Source organism: Penaeus japonicus, unplaced genomic scaffold, assembly GCF_977035675.1.
Source record: "Penaeus japonicus unplaced genomic scaffold, GWHDUDI00000001_assembly GWHDUDI00000014, whole genome shotgun sequence".
Classification (NCBI taxonomy): Eukaryota; Metazoa; Arthropoda; class Malacostraca; order Decapoda; family Penaeidae; genus Penaeus; species Penaeus japonicus.
Window position 1 is genome coordinate 548636 of NW_028234416.1, and position 20000 is coordinate 568635.

General features: G+C 38.2%; 1 protein-coding gene across 18 annotated transcripts in view; it reads left to right on the forward strand.

Moving 5' to 3' along the window:
* Patronin (calmodulin-regulated spectrin-associated protein patronin) overlaps positions 1-20000 on the forward strand; it is a 109558-nt gene that overhangs the window by 61734 nt on the left and 27824 nt on the right. For 11 of the 18 annotated variants that reach the window (XM_086543772.1, XM_086543765.1, XM_086543759.1 and 8 more), the window contains 4 exons: positions 3675-4068; positions 10113-10213; positions 17941-18212; positions 19935-20000. The exon at positions 19935-20000 is cut by the window's right edge and continues 638 nt beyond it. In XM_086543772.1, coding sequence (XP_086399898.1) covers positions 3675-4068; positions 10113-10213; positions 17941-18212; positions 19935-20000 — 833 coding nt within the window. The remainder of the gene's footprint in view (positions 1-3674; positions 4069-10112; positions 10214-17940; positions 18213-19934) is intronic. The other 7 variants (XM_086543771.1, XM_086543767.1, XM_086543763.1 and 4 more) reach the window with 1 other exon arrangement.

The window sequence follows — 20000 nt, forward strand, 5'->3', positions numbered from 1 at the left end:
TGTATTTATGAAAACCATAAGAATAGGGTAGGGGAAAAATGCTCTGAGAGCTTTATTGTGGTGTAGCGAGAAAATACCCTGGCATGAAGCGTCACGCACTAGTTATCTTCCCAGCTTAAGTGGAAGTAGGCGAAAATACATCCTGGCGTGATTGGGTTAATGACGAAATGTTCACATCATGGTTTAGCTCGTCTTCCTGCCAGGTGACTTGAACATTTTGTTATGGGTTTGTCTGGCTGTTTCTTCAATTGATTGGTCGTGAAGTGACTGGTAATTGCCTCAGCATATAAATAGGGTACATTTTGAAATGCCCCAGCAAAATGTCCAGGCACAGCTAAAACCACCTTGTCTTAAATAGTTTAACCCATTCACGCCGGTTGACGTGATAGCACATATTGTGGTTTTCGCGTCAGACGCCCTGGACGCGCTATGAGGGGAAGCCGCGCGCTCGGGTAGAGCGAGCGGGCAACCCAGGCTTGCGGCTTGTGCGCCCGAGAATCTCGAGGCGTTAGGCTTATGCGTTCGAGAACCCCGGTATTGCGACCGCGCAAAGCCGGAACTGCCCCGGCGTGAATGGGTTAAAGGTTACATCACAAGTTATGTAGATGTCACCTCCCAGGCCAACCACATGTGTAAAGTCCACTAATTAACAGTAATGAAGCTCACCCAGTAGCTTTAAGGATGACCTGTTGTATTAATTCAATGTGGATGAATGTCATAACGTACATGACACACAAGTTTTTGGCCCGATGATGGCTATCATGACATTTATCATGGTATTTTTTATGTTGTGGGAGAGTGGTTCACTGTATTTCTTTTTTGCGCTATGAGTAGTGACTTGATTTTGCAGCTGGTGGTAACAATTGCAATAATGATTGCAAAAATAACCATAATATACATCAAAATAGGTTTAGTTTAAAATCCCAAACATCAATGGCACCACTCTCTCTTAGCACCAGCAGGAAAGAAAGCCTTGAAGGGTGCCCATCCACAGTCTCTACCAAACACAATCTTCAGAGAACAATGAGATAAAACCTCTTGCTCTAAAGCACTGGCAGTGCCAGATGTGCAGGCAGAATAAGAAGAGAAAGTTGATCCAGACAATGTGCATTGTCTGCAAGTTGTGGCTCTTGCAGTCATAAGCATAGGTCTCCCTCCTCTTCCCCATCTCTGTATGTTATCTTCATTGGGGATGGTCATTTCTTTCACATATGTTTACAAACAAAAGTCCACAAATGCAAAATATACTGTTGCATTTTGTCCTCTTCTAAAAGTGAATACTTCCATCACTCCAAGTAAAAGAATATAATGAACCAGTATGGACTTCATTAATCTACTACAACAGTGATAAAGCCTTTCAGATGGCATATTTAAGTCTCACAATATAGTAAAACACAAAAATCACTTATTCCTTAATGAGTTAAAGAGATTGCTAAAAGTTTTGATATGTTGTCTGAAGCTCCATTGCTCTGAAATAAAACCCTCTGGGGATGCTGTGCAGGTGAAACTAGTGCCCATCCTGGGGTCCAGGCAAGCAAGTCTATCCCTATCTGCAATGGGTTAATGTTTTCAATTAAAAAGTTCTCATCTTTGGTTTTGAATCTTTTTATCATCACTATCACTGACATCTTCATATCAATTTCAGTCTGAAATTATCTTTTTCATTTAGTACTTAAACTATTATACTTTTTTTTCCTATTAAGTTTCCTTTTCCATGGCCTCCGTCTTTTTTGCCTCTTCTACCAATATTTTCAAAATCCATAACCATCATCAGCATATTGCTTTTTCTCTTCTGACATCACTTCCTCTGAGGCAGTATTTCATCAGGAAAAGCATGTTTGAATAGAAATGGACATTCATGTAGAAAATGATTGAAGTGCATTTAAAATTACTTGGAAATGTGAGAATAAAATAGGTCTTCTGATTTTCATGCAACTAATTTGCTAAGGAGCTGCTGTTTGCTGTTAGGCAACTTGAAAGTTGTTTCCATTTGTAAACCAGTGCTCATTGTAGAATGATTACAGGAAGGTTATCAATATGATGGTGTATCAAGGTTGATACTATTATTATTTGAAGATGTTATTACAGCTTACCAAGAGTTCTTACTATATTAAGTACTTTTGGTGTCCTTTGTATTTACTTCTTCCAGGTTTAGTGATGTTGATTATATTCATCAGATGTAATATATAGGGTAGATTTTTTGGTAATGGGAATGAGGGTTGAAGTCATATATATTTCTTCATTATCAGCAATTAGATGGTTAGACTTAACCTACGAAAAAGATGTGTTGAAAATTAAGTTTAGGACCTTTATTTATATGTCTTTCAGTTAAAGTGTTATTATCATTATCCCTTCTGCTATGTACATTTCTCATGGGGTTAGATCACTTTTGCACTGCATATTTTTTTTTTGTCAAAATACAAGCTAATTACTCCTTCAGTTGTAAAATGCATAAAACCAAATGCTGATTAGTATTACTTTGCTGATATATCATATATAGACTCATATATCATTCCATAATTCTGGAGAATGATAGGAAATGCAACTTCTTAAGATGCCCAGCCAAAATGAAAAATCATGAGATGTGGCCTGTGTTAGCCTTATGATATATGATAATGTTCTTGCATAGACCAAAACATTTTTATAAAGGATATAGTTTGAGCATTACCTGGTTAATATAAAGTATACCATATGTGATTCAGAAGTTCCCCAAAAAATTCATTTGATTCTTTCTTGGGGCAGTTTCAAAAAAACTATACATTGAATTATTTGTTCATCATGATTTTGGGCAGCTTTACAGAATTGCAGAAGTTTTAGATTTCTTATTAAGTTTAAAAGTTTGTTTTAAAACTTGCTTATCATGTAAAAAGATGTATTTGATACTATAATGCATGTGCAAAAGAAAGTGCTATTATTGTTTAAATGTCAGTTCTTTGGATTGTAACAGTAGAAGTCTAGTCTGATGAACAATGGGATTTTTTTTAAATTGGGAAGATACTGCATATCATGCTGTCATGTTCATTGAAAAGGATATTTGAAATGTAAAGTTTCAATTCTCATTTTAATTTGTATCGCTTCCAAACTTGAAAATATTTGAGGATAACCTAACCATCAAATTCTTGTCCACTATATTTAAAATTTATGATTTCCAACTCAGAGGCCCATGAAACAGCAGCTCCTTTTTTTTGGGTAGAGATGTGTGTTGTGTGTTGAATGAATGTGTATTTGCATGGGTTTTCCTTTTTGCTTTATAGTTCCATAACCAGAAGTACAAACTTTTTTTCTGTAGTATTATGTCATCAGCTTTATTTGCCTGACTGATAATCAATAATCATGCTTTAGCTGCTGCTTATGTAGCATGAATATTTACCAACATTTATTTGCCTTTTTATATCTTGTTTGTTTATTTTTGCCTTTGCACATGCTTCTTTAATTGATAAATGAAGAGTACAATTCCATGCATGTTTGTCATAAAGTATTGTCACCTTTGGTATCAATCACTGTGATGTGCTTTGTTGTAATAAGTTTTTCTGCTCTACTGTTTCTCTGCCAAAATCAATTCAAAATTGTAATTAAGAACAGTTGATGAGCCTAGGCTCCTCACAAGGTGTTTGTTGAGTGAGACTGGCATGTTTGCTGTGGTGTGTGGTGCATGTGGTGGTGTGTTCTTGCAGTGGGGAGAGTGATTTGGAGGGCTCTCGACGCTCTTCCATGGACCACCCATCTGCTGTACAGTTGCGGAGGCTGTCCAACTTACCCAGAGATCCTCGAGACTCCAGAGTTGACCTGCGTCGGATGAGCCTTTACTTGGAGCCTGGTACCTGGCGGGTGCCCAATGACCGAGCTGCACTACCTCCAACACCCCCTCGTCGTTTCTCCATGGGCCCAGACTCTTATACACAACCTTACAGGATGACAGACTCCCTCACTGAGATCCAGGGCGACATCCAGCGACTGACAAACCAGCAGCACCAGATCCAGAGCATGATGCACAATGGCATGACTCCCCAAACTAACCAAGGGATGCAACAACCTCCCCCTCATGGCCAGTTTTATCTTCATGATCAAGTAAGTTTACTGGTGCTACTGGCATTCAATGTGCTATCTAACCCATTCACGCTGAATGACATGATATCATGTCATGGGAATAGTTATATTTGTGTGGACACAGTTTCATTCTCTTGTGAAAATAATGTAACAATACAAAAAGCTCCTCATATCACATAGTTGTATTTAGAGTGGTATTAGGTAAATATAAGTCCCGGCGCGAATGGGTTACAAGATACATTTCCAAATACTGTCTTGAAGAGATTGTGTATAATGAATAGTTCTAGGTTTTCAGCCATGGCTTCTCCATATAATTATTCAAAGTGCCACTCAGACCTCTCCTTCTACTTGAGTTGAATCATATACTATATATAATAGTCAAGATCTGATGAGTTATATGACATCCATGACCTGTCACTATGACTTGTCACATAAGTGATAAAATGAAATTGTCTGATACATCGTATCCAATTTACACTATTGATTCATCCATGTGTGTGATGGTGTCATTTGAAGTTCTGTCCGGACATATGTTTGACTATCTCTGATTTTGATATTGAATTTAGGGATGATTATGAGCATAGCCATGTGGAATGCCTGCAGTTAGTATCCCCGTATTGGCCCTTCACATTGGAATTATTGCTAATTCCCACTTAAACTAAAGTGTTTGTAGCACAGCTTACTATTTAAGAGATTAGTTTCTTCAGCTTAACAGCTTTGTTTACCTTCAGAAGACCTTTCATGGAAGGAGTACAGGTGAATTTTTCAAATGGAAGAAGACATCTCTCACATTTTTCTTTGGTCTGAACTGCATTGCCTTCTACCACATTCTTTTAGATAGATGTGTTGGATGATAGATCATTAATGTTGTTTATTTTGTTATTTAAATTTATTACAACAATTTCCTGCACCTTATTCAGTCTGAGTAATGGCAATGTCCTAGTTGACGCTCTATCCTGTCATGGTAGCGATGTGTCTACGCAGGATCCCAAGGGATTGAGAAGTGGTTTCACCCTAACTATATGCAGTGTTTCAGGATTATGTAATCTCTCTTATTGTCTTATCTGGTATTGAATACAAGTCTAAGAGATAATAATTATTTTTTCATACATGTTGAGAATCGATTTAAGATGTGTCTTGACGAAAGTAAATTTGGCTTGATCATGGATAGCATGTAACTAGCCATGGTGAATCTAGAGCAGTGTTTCCCAATCTTTTCTGGCCCTAGCACCCCCTGTAGTCAGACATAGGCAGTCCAGCACCCCTTAACTCTGGTTAATATCTGATCACTAGAAGGTAAAGGAAAATGAAGTGCACTGCTTGTTCACTTATTTTGATGAGTTTTCAGAACTAAAAGCAACTGCCAATTTTTTGATAGAAGAAAATTTGATAAAAGAATCTGAGATAAAGAAAATAGCATGGACAAGCTCAAATATACAGTTGTTAATCAATCATACTTGCATCAATCAGATTTTTTATTGTTGCTTATGTTCAAAAGTTTCCCAATTTGAAGAAAATAGCAGGAAGAAACTCAGATATACACAGCAGGGTAATCAATCATACATACATCAATGTATGTAAATGTTGCTTCCCAGTACCTGCTACAATTGATTTCAGCACCCAAGGTTGGGAAACACTCTTCTTGACCATGCCACAGATGGTATGTATTATTTTCATAAAGGAGTTTAACTCCCATGATGCTTCATTGAAGAGCCATAGCCCTCTACATCATGTCAAAATTTATACTTTTCATCAATTTGGTTATAAAGATTTGGCAGATGAGTATGTACCACTGACAAGGAGAGAAAAATCAATAAATCAACAGCTCCAGCACATGCAGTTGCCCATGGCTGGTAAACAAAGCTGATCTATGCTGAGTAGGTTAACAGATCACTTTGTTCATATTTCATCCTTCTGCTTGTATTACATAAGTAATTTCACCTGGTATGTTCTCTGAGTGTGGTCTTACTCATGTTGGTGATTTCTGATTTCATAGGGTCGTTTTATATGTGCAGAATATAAGAAGTCGAGATATTATTATAGGAAGAGTAAAACATAGATAAAAAAATTACTCATTGTCTTTGCCATTCAGGCTTGTACAATTTTTTTCTATTTCTATAATTTAGGTACCTAGAATTATAAAATACCAAGTGTCATCATATCAGGAAATGATTTAAGTATGTCAGTTTTCTCCAGTAATCCCTCAGTCTAAAGTGTGTTTCATGGTTACAAAATAAATGATGTAAGAAATATAATTTTGCTGAATGTTGCTAAGATCTTTTCTCTATATTCACATCTCAAAACTAGAATCTAGCAAATGTATCATGTCTCTTGAACATTTGGAACTCTAACTAATGAGAGTAGAGAAGATTTCCGGAAATATATAGAAAAAAAGATAGAAACAAGCTCAAGCAAGGAAAAGGATCCCTCCGTTTTTCCATCTCTCTTGTATTAAGAGATAGCAAAAGCTCTACATTCAGAAACAAAAAGCAATGTAATATTTGTCCTTGTTTCAAAATATACTTGTATAATTGTTGCCAAATTCTTGGTGCCATTTTTCTTGTTTTTAGAATATGGTAGTTTGTAATTTTTGTAATTATATACATCTTAATTTATTTAACTATTGCATTGTGAAACATTGATAGACAAGAAAGGAAAAATACCAAATTTTCAGATAGATAAATTTGCAAGAAGTTCTAGAGAACTGTCCTCTGAATAAGATGGGACTAAACTTCATAGCATTGTGTAGTTCACCATTGTAATAAAGATGTAATTGTACACAGTATTGCAGTAATTATAGCATAAAGCAAATCTGTATGACATGCAGGTACATATTGGTCTATTTCTGGCTGCTCTCAAGATTCTTTGGATGTCACAAGAAAAAATTAACAAAAAATTGACATATATATGTACAAGAAAAATAAATTTATTGATGTAAAAAAAAAGAATGAACACAAAACATAAACATTATAAAAATAAAACATACATATGTGATAAAAGATAAACATAATGAAAAAAAAAAACAATATGTATACAGGAAAAGAAGGGGAGAGGTTCAGTCAGTGAGAAAGTCAGGTTGCAGAGTGCCAGGCCACAAAGCAACCGTAGGTGCACAGACCGACAAGACAGTCTGAGCACCGGCTGCGGGTAGCCTTCTGTACGCCCCTGGCGGAGCACCAGTGGCAGCGAAGATGCTTGCCGTCTGGAACGGACTGAAAGGAGTGCCCTCGCTGCTGAATTCGGGATCGGACCTCACGTGTAGGACGTGCGGCCTCTCTGCAAATCAATTGAACACTCCTTGTGTCACCGATCATCTGCATAGCCAACTCCATGCGGAACTCCTTCTGTGGCATGGTACGATACACGTACCATGGGCAAGGTCAAAGAGGAAGATCATCATCTTCCTATACCACACTCTCGACTTACGAGGGGTGGAATATGAGGCGTAGAATTGGTCCCCAATGTCGACGCCCTTCATGCCGACATTGTAGTCGGCAACGGCGCGGGGCTTCCCTCCCTCCTCGACCTGAGCATTGTGGACGGTGGAGAGCATCGTAACAACGTTATGGTCCTTCCACTGTAGAGCTAGCAACCCTGTGTTGCTGCTCCTATAGTCCACGTCGCCCCTCCTTTTCACAGTGAGGTCACGGGGCATCCACTTATGGGTCACCCTCACTGTCCCCACTGCATTAGTCCGTTGGGACTGGAGAATGTGGAAGAGAGATGGGGAAGTGTACCAGTTGTCTACAAAGACACAGTACCCTTTCCCCATGCTACCACTCATCTCCAACAAGTCCAGGACTGCCTTCGTCGAGGCTGGCACAGTGCTCTTATCCTGGCCCGTATAAATCCGGAAACACGAAGTGTATCCGCTGGACGGGCCAGTATTGGCCGACAATTTGTAAACCTTCAACCCAAACCTGGCCCGCTTGTTTTTGTTGAAGGTAACAAACCTCAGTCTCCCATGGAACTTCCACAAAGACTCGTCAATGGCGATGTCTTTCTCGGGGACCAAGGATTCAATGAAGGAAGAGTTTAGGGCATCAATAACCGGTCGGAGCTTCCACAAACGGTCCTCGGGAACCTGTTCCCCATCCTCCAGATGCGCGAAATGGAGGTGGGTAGTCAGGTGGTCAAACCTATCCCGGGACATCGTCCGTGGAAAAAGCTTGACACGAATGGTTGGATGGTGGGACCAGAAATCCCGGTAGCACGGAATCTTGTGGAACCCCATGGTCACCCGCAAACCAAAGTATGCCATCAGCTCCTCCTTGGACATGGGAGTCCACTTCCTCATGTGAGGGGAGACAGGAGGAGAGATCCCTGCATACCTAGAAGTAGACAAAAAGCAAACGTCAGTAACACAATTCCAAATTCGATAAACGGGTTATGTACACTCAAACTGTAATAATTTAGGAGACAATAACAGTGAAAGATTACAAACTCACTTATTGGTCTCGCGGATGATGTGTTGAAGGAGATCGTCCGTGAAAAAACACTGGAAGATCTCAAGGGGCTGCTGGTTTCATCCAGGTCTGCCTTGACCCCAGGAGAACCAGCAAACCTGAACCTTTTCGGGACGTTATCCCTCTTTCGCCAAATGAAATTAGGAGTCCCAGGTTCGTTCCTCCGCCACACTTTGGTGGTGAAGGTGGACAAAGGCTCGTCACTGTCAAGGGTTGTGTCCGCCTGGCTGACATAGTCCAGCTCGTCCTCCAAGCTTGGACTATTATCACTGTCCTCCTCTGCCCTGCGAGGAACGTATTCGTCCCCGCTACTCTCCCCGTCAGAGGGAAAGTCGGGGGACGTTAGTCTTTGCGAGGCAGAGGAGGCAGGTCTGCGGCGTAACCCGGATGTTGATGGCTGAGGCTCATCAACATCAGAACAGGAGGAGGGGAGGAGGAGCGTTTGGCGCTTTCTCTTAGGAGCCATGTCGAGTGATTTTATACCCGAGGTTTGCCCCAATTTCCCGCTAGGTGACCGATAGCAACGTCATATCGAACTACGTGGAGGAAGTTGGCCAATCAGTTCAATGGAATGACGTATCCTGTGACGTTGGTCTCATGTGATTTTACGTAAATGGTGACGTTTTGTCACGTGACAAAATGTCATCATGACGACACATGCTGTGACGTCGGTCGCACGTGACTTCACGTAAATGATGACGCGCGATTCACGTGATAAAACGTCATCATGACGTCACATGCTGTGACGTCGCATACGTGACGGGGAAACTCATGTAATTTCAGGTAAAATCTCTGCATTTACCTGTTTACTTTACCTGCTGCCCGCTGTTTCATTGGCAGTGCACGGCAAAGGCAGAAATTACGTAAACATATAGTGTCAATAAACAATTATGTTTAAAGTCATAAAATCACCTTATTTCGATTACATCTTGCCTTAGAACACTCCCGTATATCATTCTCCATCAACTGGAATATTTTCAGACATGTCACACGAGTGTGACGCCCATCGTTGACGATTTGCTGGTGAGTCACACCGGTGTGACATACCGTCGTCACGCTCTATTTGCCTCGTCACACGGGTGTGTCACCCGTCGTCATTGGGTTAAGAGTACTTTTGAATATAGACAGGCTTTACAGATTAAACAGTGCAAAAGTATATTCAAGAGTGGAAGAGCTTTTAACCTGGGTTCATATGTGTTGATATTTGATAGTACAACTTCTCACCACCTTCGAAACACAAAGATAGTTAACATAGGAAAGTAATAGATCATAAATTGAACTTAATAGCAGCACTGTTTATTTGTCTTTCATTATAATCACATTTGTATGTTTTTTAAATTATATTTTCAGCATGGAGGCCAAAGGAATGTTTGATAAAGTTAATCTACATACTGAGTTATTAGAAGGAATACTGTGAATTTGTTTATGAATTTGAAATTTTTCTTTTTAGGTAACCTTAAAGTGGTAATTTTATTTTTAAATCTATGACAGGATTACATCTTTTTATCCTGTTAATTAAAACTGGTGTTTAGGCAGTTATGATTTATGTGAGTATGTATGAATACAAAACTTAAAGATAACTATTCTGTGGAAACTTAGCAGGGCAGCCCAGTCCGACGCATGTGGGGCCAGCAGTCCAGTAGTGATGGCTATTCATCGATGTCTCCGGCCACCAGGCGCGCACAGTGGGGCCCAGTCAGGTATTGTTTATTTCTGTAAACTTTCTTTGTTTTGCCATAGATTTACCCCAAGTGAGCAAGTTTGTAATAACAGTATTGCTTTAAACATTGTTTTAGCTTCATTAACCCCTTAACGATGGATGATTTGATATCACATCATGGCATGGCTTGTCTACCTGCCGGGGATGCAATATCTCATCATGGCTTTTTGTATGGCTGGCACACTAGATGATCAGACCAGTAGTGGCTGGCCGCCAGCTCAACAGATAAATAGCCCTGCGCATCTTGAAATCCCCTGACGTAATGTCCAGGCTGAGCCAAAACCGCCCCTTCGTTAATGGGTTAATTGCATGAAAGAATTGGAAAGCCTCTATATGGAAGTTGATCTGTAGAATAAAACTATATATAGGTCAGTCAAAAACCATTTGCACCTGAGAAAATGGTATGTTGGTAAAAAAAAATATAAGCTGTAGATATATGAGACTTTTTCTGGAAATAGGAAGGCCAAAATAATCATATAACGCTAAGCGAAATGAAGGAACCAATTGTATCACTTATTCTACTCTTGTCAGGCAGTGCATTGATAAAAAAATTAAGTTAAAAAGTAAGGTTTCTCACAGCTGTAATAGAAAAAAAGAAAGGAAGAGAATAGATTGCTAAAAGAGAAGGCAGCATGGACATGAGTAATAGGCTTTTCAAACTCCTGAAGGTGCTTGTCAAGGTTGTTCTTTAAGGATCAGAACAGCCAGGTTGAACAGAAATGCACCAGACCAAGTATGGGTTTACTACTGGCTAAAATAATCAGCAGGGCAGGACATGATGCATACACACATATGACATAATTTCCTTACACACTATGCAACTTCACAAAACAATATTTATATATGTAATCATATCCGAATAATCCTATAAGCTAATCTAGCAGTTCTGACAGTGTTCACGTTTAGCTTCAACGAGGACCTCTTGTGTATGTTGCCATCGGCTAGCATAGATAATGATGGACTTCCCCACAATACTCAATAAAGCTGTGGTGATCCAGATTCTGCTGTTGACTTCTTCACTCAGGACGGACCTCTGACCTAATTTTGTTTGTGATGTTCAAGTTGATCCTAGGCCACCATATTGTTTGTTATCATGCACCACACTTGGTAGCTTCTACACAGTGGTGACTTCATGCAGGTAGGCCAGCACTTCCTAGTGAGGGAGGGATGGGATAATACTGTGGAGTTTGAAGAGGACAAGTTCACTATTGTTATACAACTCCTTTGCTTCCAACCAGTACAGGAAAGTACCCAAGTCCAGTTCATCAAGAGTGGCAGGAATGCCACAAATCATTCTTGTGGAGGAGCTTGGTGTTAACAGGATTATTGCAAGCTGCCACTTATATCCTTTCAAGCACCAAATCATTTGTCTGCAGTGCTATTCTTTGCACTTTGCCAAGTGTGACTACATCTTGAACATAGTGAAGTCACTTGTCTTGTAAACACTCTTCATGTGATGCCATGTCCACTGGGGCACAGGACAAGATGTCAGGAATGTAAAGGTTGGACACAATAGGTCTGGTCCAACATTAAGGTGAAGTAGCACAAACAGTGGTATTTGCACTCAGCTGTGGCCCAAACCACTGTCACAAGTTAGTTTGTGGCTGCTAATTGCCCAGCCCTAAACTCTTGAAGAACATAATTTATACCATACAGGTGGGAAACATCCATATGGTTCATGGTGTTAAGAGGTGAGTCAAAATGGGAAAAGATGGGTGCTTCTGAGATGACCTGAACTTGATCAATTGCTGTATTGTGATTTAGCATCCATATGAGAGAGCATTGGAAGTCTGCTTACTTAGCTATATTGGGGGTTAATTCTGTCAGCTGTTTCACAAGGCTGATAAACGGTGAGTGGACCATCAGGTTAACTGACTTCGGAATGTTATAGACATCTCCTTGCCAGTAGTGATTCTTCTACCTGACACTGTATATTCACAATAAGGCACTACTGGCATCTTGTTAGCTTTTAGTGCACACTCCTTACATGGAAGGTGTGGATCCTGTCCCAGGATATTGTTTACCACCTTCATGCACTGCTGGGCAATGTTGAGGGCTATGTTATTACGATGACATCTAAAGGAGAAGCAGCTATGACCATACAAAGGGATGAAGGTTAAGTGGTGTCTTGCTCCTTTAAGGGTATCTGCCAGAGAGATGTGCCAATGCATCAGTATTGATATTGGTATTGGCATTATTGACCCATTTTTAGTGATGAAAAATTAATTATTGGTGATACTAAATTATCTAGTATCATATGATATCGAGCACAAGGTGCATAGTAATATAGAACTTCTCCTATTGTGGATGTGTATGGGATGGGGTCTTACTGCAGTCTACTGCTTGGTGTCCTATGTGGTGATATAAATTCCCAGCTTTTACAATTATTCTTATTGATAGTTCTTGATACATACAAGACTTTCTACTGACAATGGTCCATAAGTATAGTCTTTTTTATAGTCTTTCGTTTCATGATATCATTGGTAATTTGTAAAGTTGTCTTTTGGTGGCCCAGGTCCATACTCAGTAAAGTTGTTTTTTTAGTGGCCCAGCTCTTTACTCAGTGAAGATATGATGGTTGCCAATTGTGAGTGTATTATTCAATTGACCTTGTGTATTTGACTTTGTAAACACTACATATATGTTGGTCACAATTAATTGTGCAAAAATATACTGAAAATATATTGTAGCACAATTATGAGTCTTTATGTCAAATACTCAAGTTAGCTGCTATACATTTTGAAATCTAGAATCCAACTTAATAGTACCATTTTTTACATAAAGTATGTTATTTAATTTTAATGTAGAGTTAAAAGTATTGTTTTTCTAATTTTCCATCATCATAATTTTTTCATCTTATGCATGTAGAGATAGTGACCATAGCTACCAATAGATGATACCACTGAGACAGTATATCCCGGCTCTGTTGATGATACCCTGAGCCTCCATAGCAACTTTTTCTGGACATCATCCTGTAGGCTATTTTCAAGGGAAAAAGAAATCTCCCTTAGTAATCATGGTATTTGAAGACTCAGAAGAACTTTCTGTCTATTCAACTTCTTTAGCTTGGGCATTGAAACCAGTGCCAGATGTCTTGGTCTTGCAGGCAGTGCTCAGGGGCTATCTTAGGAGTAAGACCAATTTTTTAGTGGATAGAACACTTTACAGGGTATTCCCTGGCAAAAAGGTACCCTAAAACACTAACCTGCATTTCATAAACACTACACACATCACTAAGGAAAAGGAAAGAAACTGGAAATAGACCACAGCTTGCAAAGCACTGCCATACATCAGTTGGGAGTCGACTGATCTACAGATGTGAGAAACCAGTGTTATTGTGACCTGAAATGTCAGTAAAGGTTATTTGTAAGCTGTCCAAAAGGTGGACTAGGATATGAAAAAAAAAACCTAGAATTAAAGAAAAAGATTAAAGTGCAATGTCCTAAAAAACAATGTTTGATTTTTGGAAAAACAAAAACTGAAAAGTTTAGCCTGCAAGATCTAGTCACTTAATTTAGATTGACACAGAACAATGTGTATTATTTTGTGTGTAAAGAAGAGAATTTATTGAATTAGGTATTTCCTATTAACAGCCTGATAAGAATAAAGTAAGGGAGACTAATGACTCTTCCTTCTGCTATTTGATTCTTCTAATTGCATAGTTCTTTTCTTCAAGCTGTCACACTTTTCCATTCAGATATTATTTTAGGTTTAATTTTCCTACACAGTCATCCTACAGGTTATATAAGGTTTTCTTTGTTTTAGGGAGTTAGTTTAAATTTTTATAATGTTCACTTGCTTGTATTATTTTTTGGTATAATCCATTTTCTACCATTAATAAAGTTGATGATTGGTTGTTTGAGATGCTTTTTAAAGTCTCATTTGTTTTATGGTGAGTTTAATGGCATGCTTGGTTGATTGTTACTTGCTTTTTCTTCTCTTTTGATGCAAATGCTTTTGTGTAGATGCCTTCATATACTTGAGTTTTTCTGTCATCATTTTCTCATTTGTGTTGTTGGACTGGATTTTTTCTTCATTTTGAAAGGTAGGTTTGCAATTGTTAGGAGTTATGGATTGGTTCTTTGTGTTTTAACCAAACCCCTGAATATATGTTTTTCTGTCTAATACACTATCTCTTGCAATTAAGTCTTTTCATTATAATAATTCTTTAATAAATGAAGCTTGATATATATATATATATATATATATATATATATATATATATATATATATATATATATATATATATATATATATATATATATATGAATTTTTTATTTATTTATTTATTTTTTTTTTTTTTTATAGAATTTGATGTATCATAGTTAAAGTTACATTCAAATACTGTATTGGAATTATACAGCCTAGTTACATGAACCTTTCCTATTATTACCTGGTTTGTCTTGCTAATATACCTATGCCTATTGCCAAAATTTCATAGCTTGATTGATTACTAGTTGCAAGAAAATCTGAGTATGACTTTGTCTTTTCCCTTCAGGATTACATCAAACATATTAAGTTACACAAACTTATTCTTATACCTAGGAAATGCAATAGTTGGCAGATGTCAGGAGATCTGATGGGAAATTTTCAAAATAATAATTACTGATGACATCACAGGAGGCCATCCACTTTTATCTGAATGTCGGTACTGCTTATTCTTTTAATCTGAATAGAAGTATCAACTTAGCCCATTTGTGCCGGCTGACGTGCTGTCACGTTTCATGATTTTTGGGTCAGACACCGGCGATGAGATATTTAGTCAAGGCAGCCGCTTGGGGTGAGCGAGCAGACAGCCCAGGCTCGCGGCTAGTGCGCCCGAGAATCCTGAGACGTTAAGCTTATACGTTCAAAAAAAAAAAAAAAAAAAAAAAAAAGCAATTGTAAATACACCAAAATTATTGAAACTATACATAGAGCATAGTAGATAGTAGAATACAGTAATATCTTAGGTTCCTTGATAGAAAAGGGGAAAAAAATTCCTTCGGTGGCGTAAACCCATTCTGGGATTACAGGAGAAAGCTCATGCTGTAAACAGTTAAATGCATGCATAACAAACTTAACATTTTGAGTGTTGCCAAAGGGGGTGGCCCCATAGGGATAGCGACCACTTGACTCTTGATGTGTCAGTGAAAGTTAGTTATAGTTTTTTTTTTTTTCTTTTATTGCTTGTAGTTTTTATTGAGTTTCATCACATAAAGTATGTATTTGACATTCCATGTCTAAACTCAAAAGTAAGGAAACAAAATCCAAAAGAAAAACCTAAGACATAGAAAAAGGCTGCAGGGGGGATGTTGCAGAGGTTGGACATAGATGCCATACATGCAGGCCATTGTTGTATGACATGTAGAATAATGGTAATAATGGCCTCTGCTACATAAGAATAATTCAAGAAATTATGTATTGGAGAGGGGTTTGGGAATCAGTTTTTTTTATGTCATATTGATTGTTTATGATATGTGTGACCAAATTTTATGCATGAAATCATTGTCTAAATCTGATTAAAAAACAAACAAACTAGAATATGGATATTTGGCAACAACCAAATTTAGTTAATTTATGGATTCCAGGTCTGAAATTTTGTAGGGTGATTCTATGGAGACTAAACTAAATTAGAATATTTTTTAAGATTTAATATTTTCACCCCATTTAGGTGGTTGCTGCTCTTAAGGTGTATCCATACATATACACATAAAGGTTTTTTCTCTAGGAGGAGTATATGATGTACACTGATTATTTTAGATGAAAGAAACTAATGTTTGTATAGTCGGTATGTTTTAAATAATACTGATACATTCAGATAATAATCCAAATGGGTGAGATAAATGAAGTATTTACATAGACCCTAGATATTCAGGAAAATTTGTTGCAATTTTGATAAGATTTACATCTTTTGATATTGCCTCACATTGTACTTAGTACACAAATAAGAATGGTTAAAAGCGGATCACAATTTCTTACAGACATGCACACACACACATGCACATGTACATGCGCACACGCACACGCGCACAGAAACACACACATACGCACACACACACACAAACACACACACACACACACACACACACACACACACACACACACACACACACACACACACACACACACACACACACACACACACACACACACACACACACACACACACACACAAACACACACACAAACACACACGCACAAACACACACATACGCATACGCATACGCACACACACACACACACACACACACACACACACACACACACACACACACACACACACACACACACACACACACACACACACACACTCACACACACACTCACACTCACACTCACACTCACACTCACACTCACACTCACACTCACACTCACACACTCACACACTCACACACTCACTCACACTTAAAAAAAAAAAAAAGACACTGAAAACAACAGGTCTTTTCCCAATAGAAATACATACACTTTTAAGGAGGGATACAAGTTTTCAGTATTGCCAGGAATGTCTTGTAATGGACTATTTAAAGGTATTGGAGGTATTAATTATCCAATCTTCTCATTTTGGTATATTCTTTGTGGTAAGGAATTGAAGTTCACTTTGTACTATTGATACTAACTAGAATACTTTCATTTACAATAATAATGATTTTAAAGGTATGATTAGTAAAGTTTTTATCTGTGATATTCATGGTCTTTTTGTAGATATCCTGTCTCTCATTTATTTAGCCTAGGTTGCATTAAGTAAAGTAATGTTCTAGTGTAAAAAAGCCCAATCACGTATGTCTTATTGAATTACTGGATTTATATTATAACCATTTCATCATGGTAAGTAGCATGAAACTTTAGAATAGATACTCCTTGACTAACCTAATGCTAAACTTCCTTGGCTGCCCCAATAGACCAGCTAAAAAGTCACGGCTGGACTCAGATGCGTGTAGCAGCTCATGTTGTGCGGACTGTGATTGTGACTCGGACTGCTGCACCACTAGTGAGGAGCATGACAAAGCGAACTCAGTTTCCTCACTCACCAACAATTCTGATGTGCCCCTAACATCTATACCTGATGATGCCCAGACCAACCAGACCATGACAAAAGTTGTTACTGATTGTGAAAAATACAGGGAATCAAAGCCATCTGTAAAGCTAAACAAACCCTCTGGACTTTTTCAACAACTCTCTGTATTCATGAGAGGCAGCAGGAAGAACAGAATTAAGTGACAATTTAAAAACGTTATGTAGATAGTTCAATGATTAAGGGACTGAAGCAACTGACTTTGACACTGAACTGACCATTACTGTAACTTGAAATCCTAACATGTACTAATACAACCAAATATACTGATTCTGATATAACAGCTTGACTTTTAGTTAGCCATCGATTTAGTAACATAGCCCAAAAGAGTGCCCAGCTATCAACATTACTAGGTAAGTGTTCAATATATGTTAAGAACTATTAGTATCCAGACTTTGTGTGAATATGAATGGGAGAAAAAAATAAAGCATGTTTATTATTTTGAAGTGGAACTTGAGTGAAAGCCTCACCCCCCCTGCCATTTGTTTTTATTTCTATGGTTACTGATTGTTACAGAGTAGATACTGCCATGTTTAGTTATGATTTTATATATTCTTATAAAAATATTTTTTTCTAATATATTGCACTCATTTTCTTCTGAATAATACATATTACATAATTTTATGTTTATATTGAATTTCCACCATGCACAGACCAATGATGCCACAGGGTGATTACATGATGGCTGGCCAGCACCCTGGATACTACCCAGGCTATCAGATGAGCCATCCTGGGCAGATACCGCCACTCAGTCAAGTTAATGCTCAGCAACAGATGGGTGGGACAGGCCCTGGGTTTATGCTCCATGGTCAAACCCAGTCCCATTCCCTTCCACCTCATTCTATGTATCAAAATGGCCAAGGCTATTATAGCCCAGAGCACCAGTACAGAGGTTATCCCCCCAGCGCACAAACCTATACCTCAGGTACAAAAATCTTTAATGTGTTTGCTCATTTTCAGTATAGATCTTATTATTTTTTATTTTTTTATTTTTTTTATTAGAAGTGAGGTGAATATAATAAAACATCTATACAAAATATGTCAACATCTCGCTGTTATGATAGTATAAGTGGTCATCATAGGAAGTCATACACATTGTTCATGAAAAAAAAAAAAAAAAAAAAAAAAAATGTTTCTCATGCATTAAAGTTCCAAGCACTCCAACAAGCCAACTGCCCCACTACACCCATTTGATTAGCAGTCTAGGATGAGGATATACTTGCTAAAAGTTGCATACAAGTAAATAACACCAAACAAGACACTGAAAACAACAGGTCTTTTCCCAATAGAAATACATCTCTCCATTCACGTGTACTTTTGAAGAGGGATATGAGTTTTCAGTATTGCCAGGAATGTCTTGTAATGGACTATTTAACAACATTGCCAAATTGACTAGCATTCCACCCACTGTACTTCCAAGAAACCCTATCGACTATATACAATAGGCAACAAATACTAGCACTGGACAGTAGAGAAATGTATAATGATGACATTCTTTGATGAATCAATCTAAAGGCCTATCATGAGAATTTAGGAAACCATATTTTGTTGAAAGGTTTTAATTAATGATAATGCCATGATTTTGGATATCTCGGTAGTTGATGCTTTAGAGAACCACATTGCTGCTAAGCTATCAAATGCAGTGAAGCAACAGCTTTCTGCTTGACGGAATGCCATATTTTCGGGAGTAGCTGACATGGCACATAATGTAGGTCTTGGAGTGAGCAGGAAATGCTTCAAATTTTAACTTAAATGAGGACTGGTAAATTATGAAGAACAAATTAGAAAATGCCAGATCAATAGGTCTGAAGTTAAGGAGATTGAATTGTCACGTTGGAGCAATTTAGTTAGTATTAACCAAAAAGAACCTCAAATATATTAACTTCCTTTGCCTAAGGATGCATACATAGCTTTACTGTGTTAAATGGGAAACTCACGTTATCTTAATTTGTCTTTCTGGTATATGTTTGGATTGCTCACAGGGGTCATGGAGTACTGGTTTGGTGGAATTGTAAGCCCAGGGAAACTTCTATTTACATTTCAATATTCTGTGTCCTTTAACCCATTCACGCCGGGGCCGTTCCGGCTTTGTGCGGTCGCAATACCGGGGTTCTCGAACGCATAAGCCTAACGCCTCGAGATTCTCGGGCGCACAAGCCGCAAGCCTGGGTTGCCCGCTCGCTCTACCCGAGCGCGCGGCTTCCCCTCATAGCTCGTCCAGGGTGTCTGACGCGAAAACCACAATACGTGCTATCACGTCAACCGGCGTGAATGGGTTAAGGATATTAGACCAACATCACTCTCTTGATTCATTTTGAATCCTCACATCCTGTTTTGGGAAATATGCAGTCAGAAGGTTAGAGGCCCAAAGGTTATATGACAAAGTTTTGAATAGTAAGTTTTCAATGGTTTTCATTAAAGGAGAACAAGTATTTTTAGCTTTTAGTGGAACACTTTTGTTAGGTTCATGCAGTGTTACATTTTCAGTGATGACCACTCTACTGATAAGAATTAAGCATTTAGAATAAAGCAAATGTAATGAATTTGGAAAATATTGTATTATAAAATGACAGTACCATCAGTTATCAGATTATCTAGGAAGGTAACTTGATTTTGAAATAATTTCTCTAATATTTCTCATCCCAAGGAGATCAGAGACAAATGGGCCAGACACCACCATTTAGATTGCATGGTGAAGGTATTGGAGGAGAAA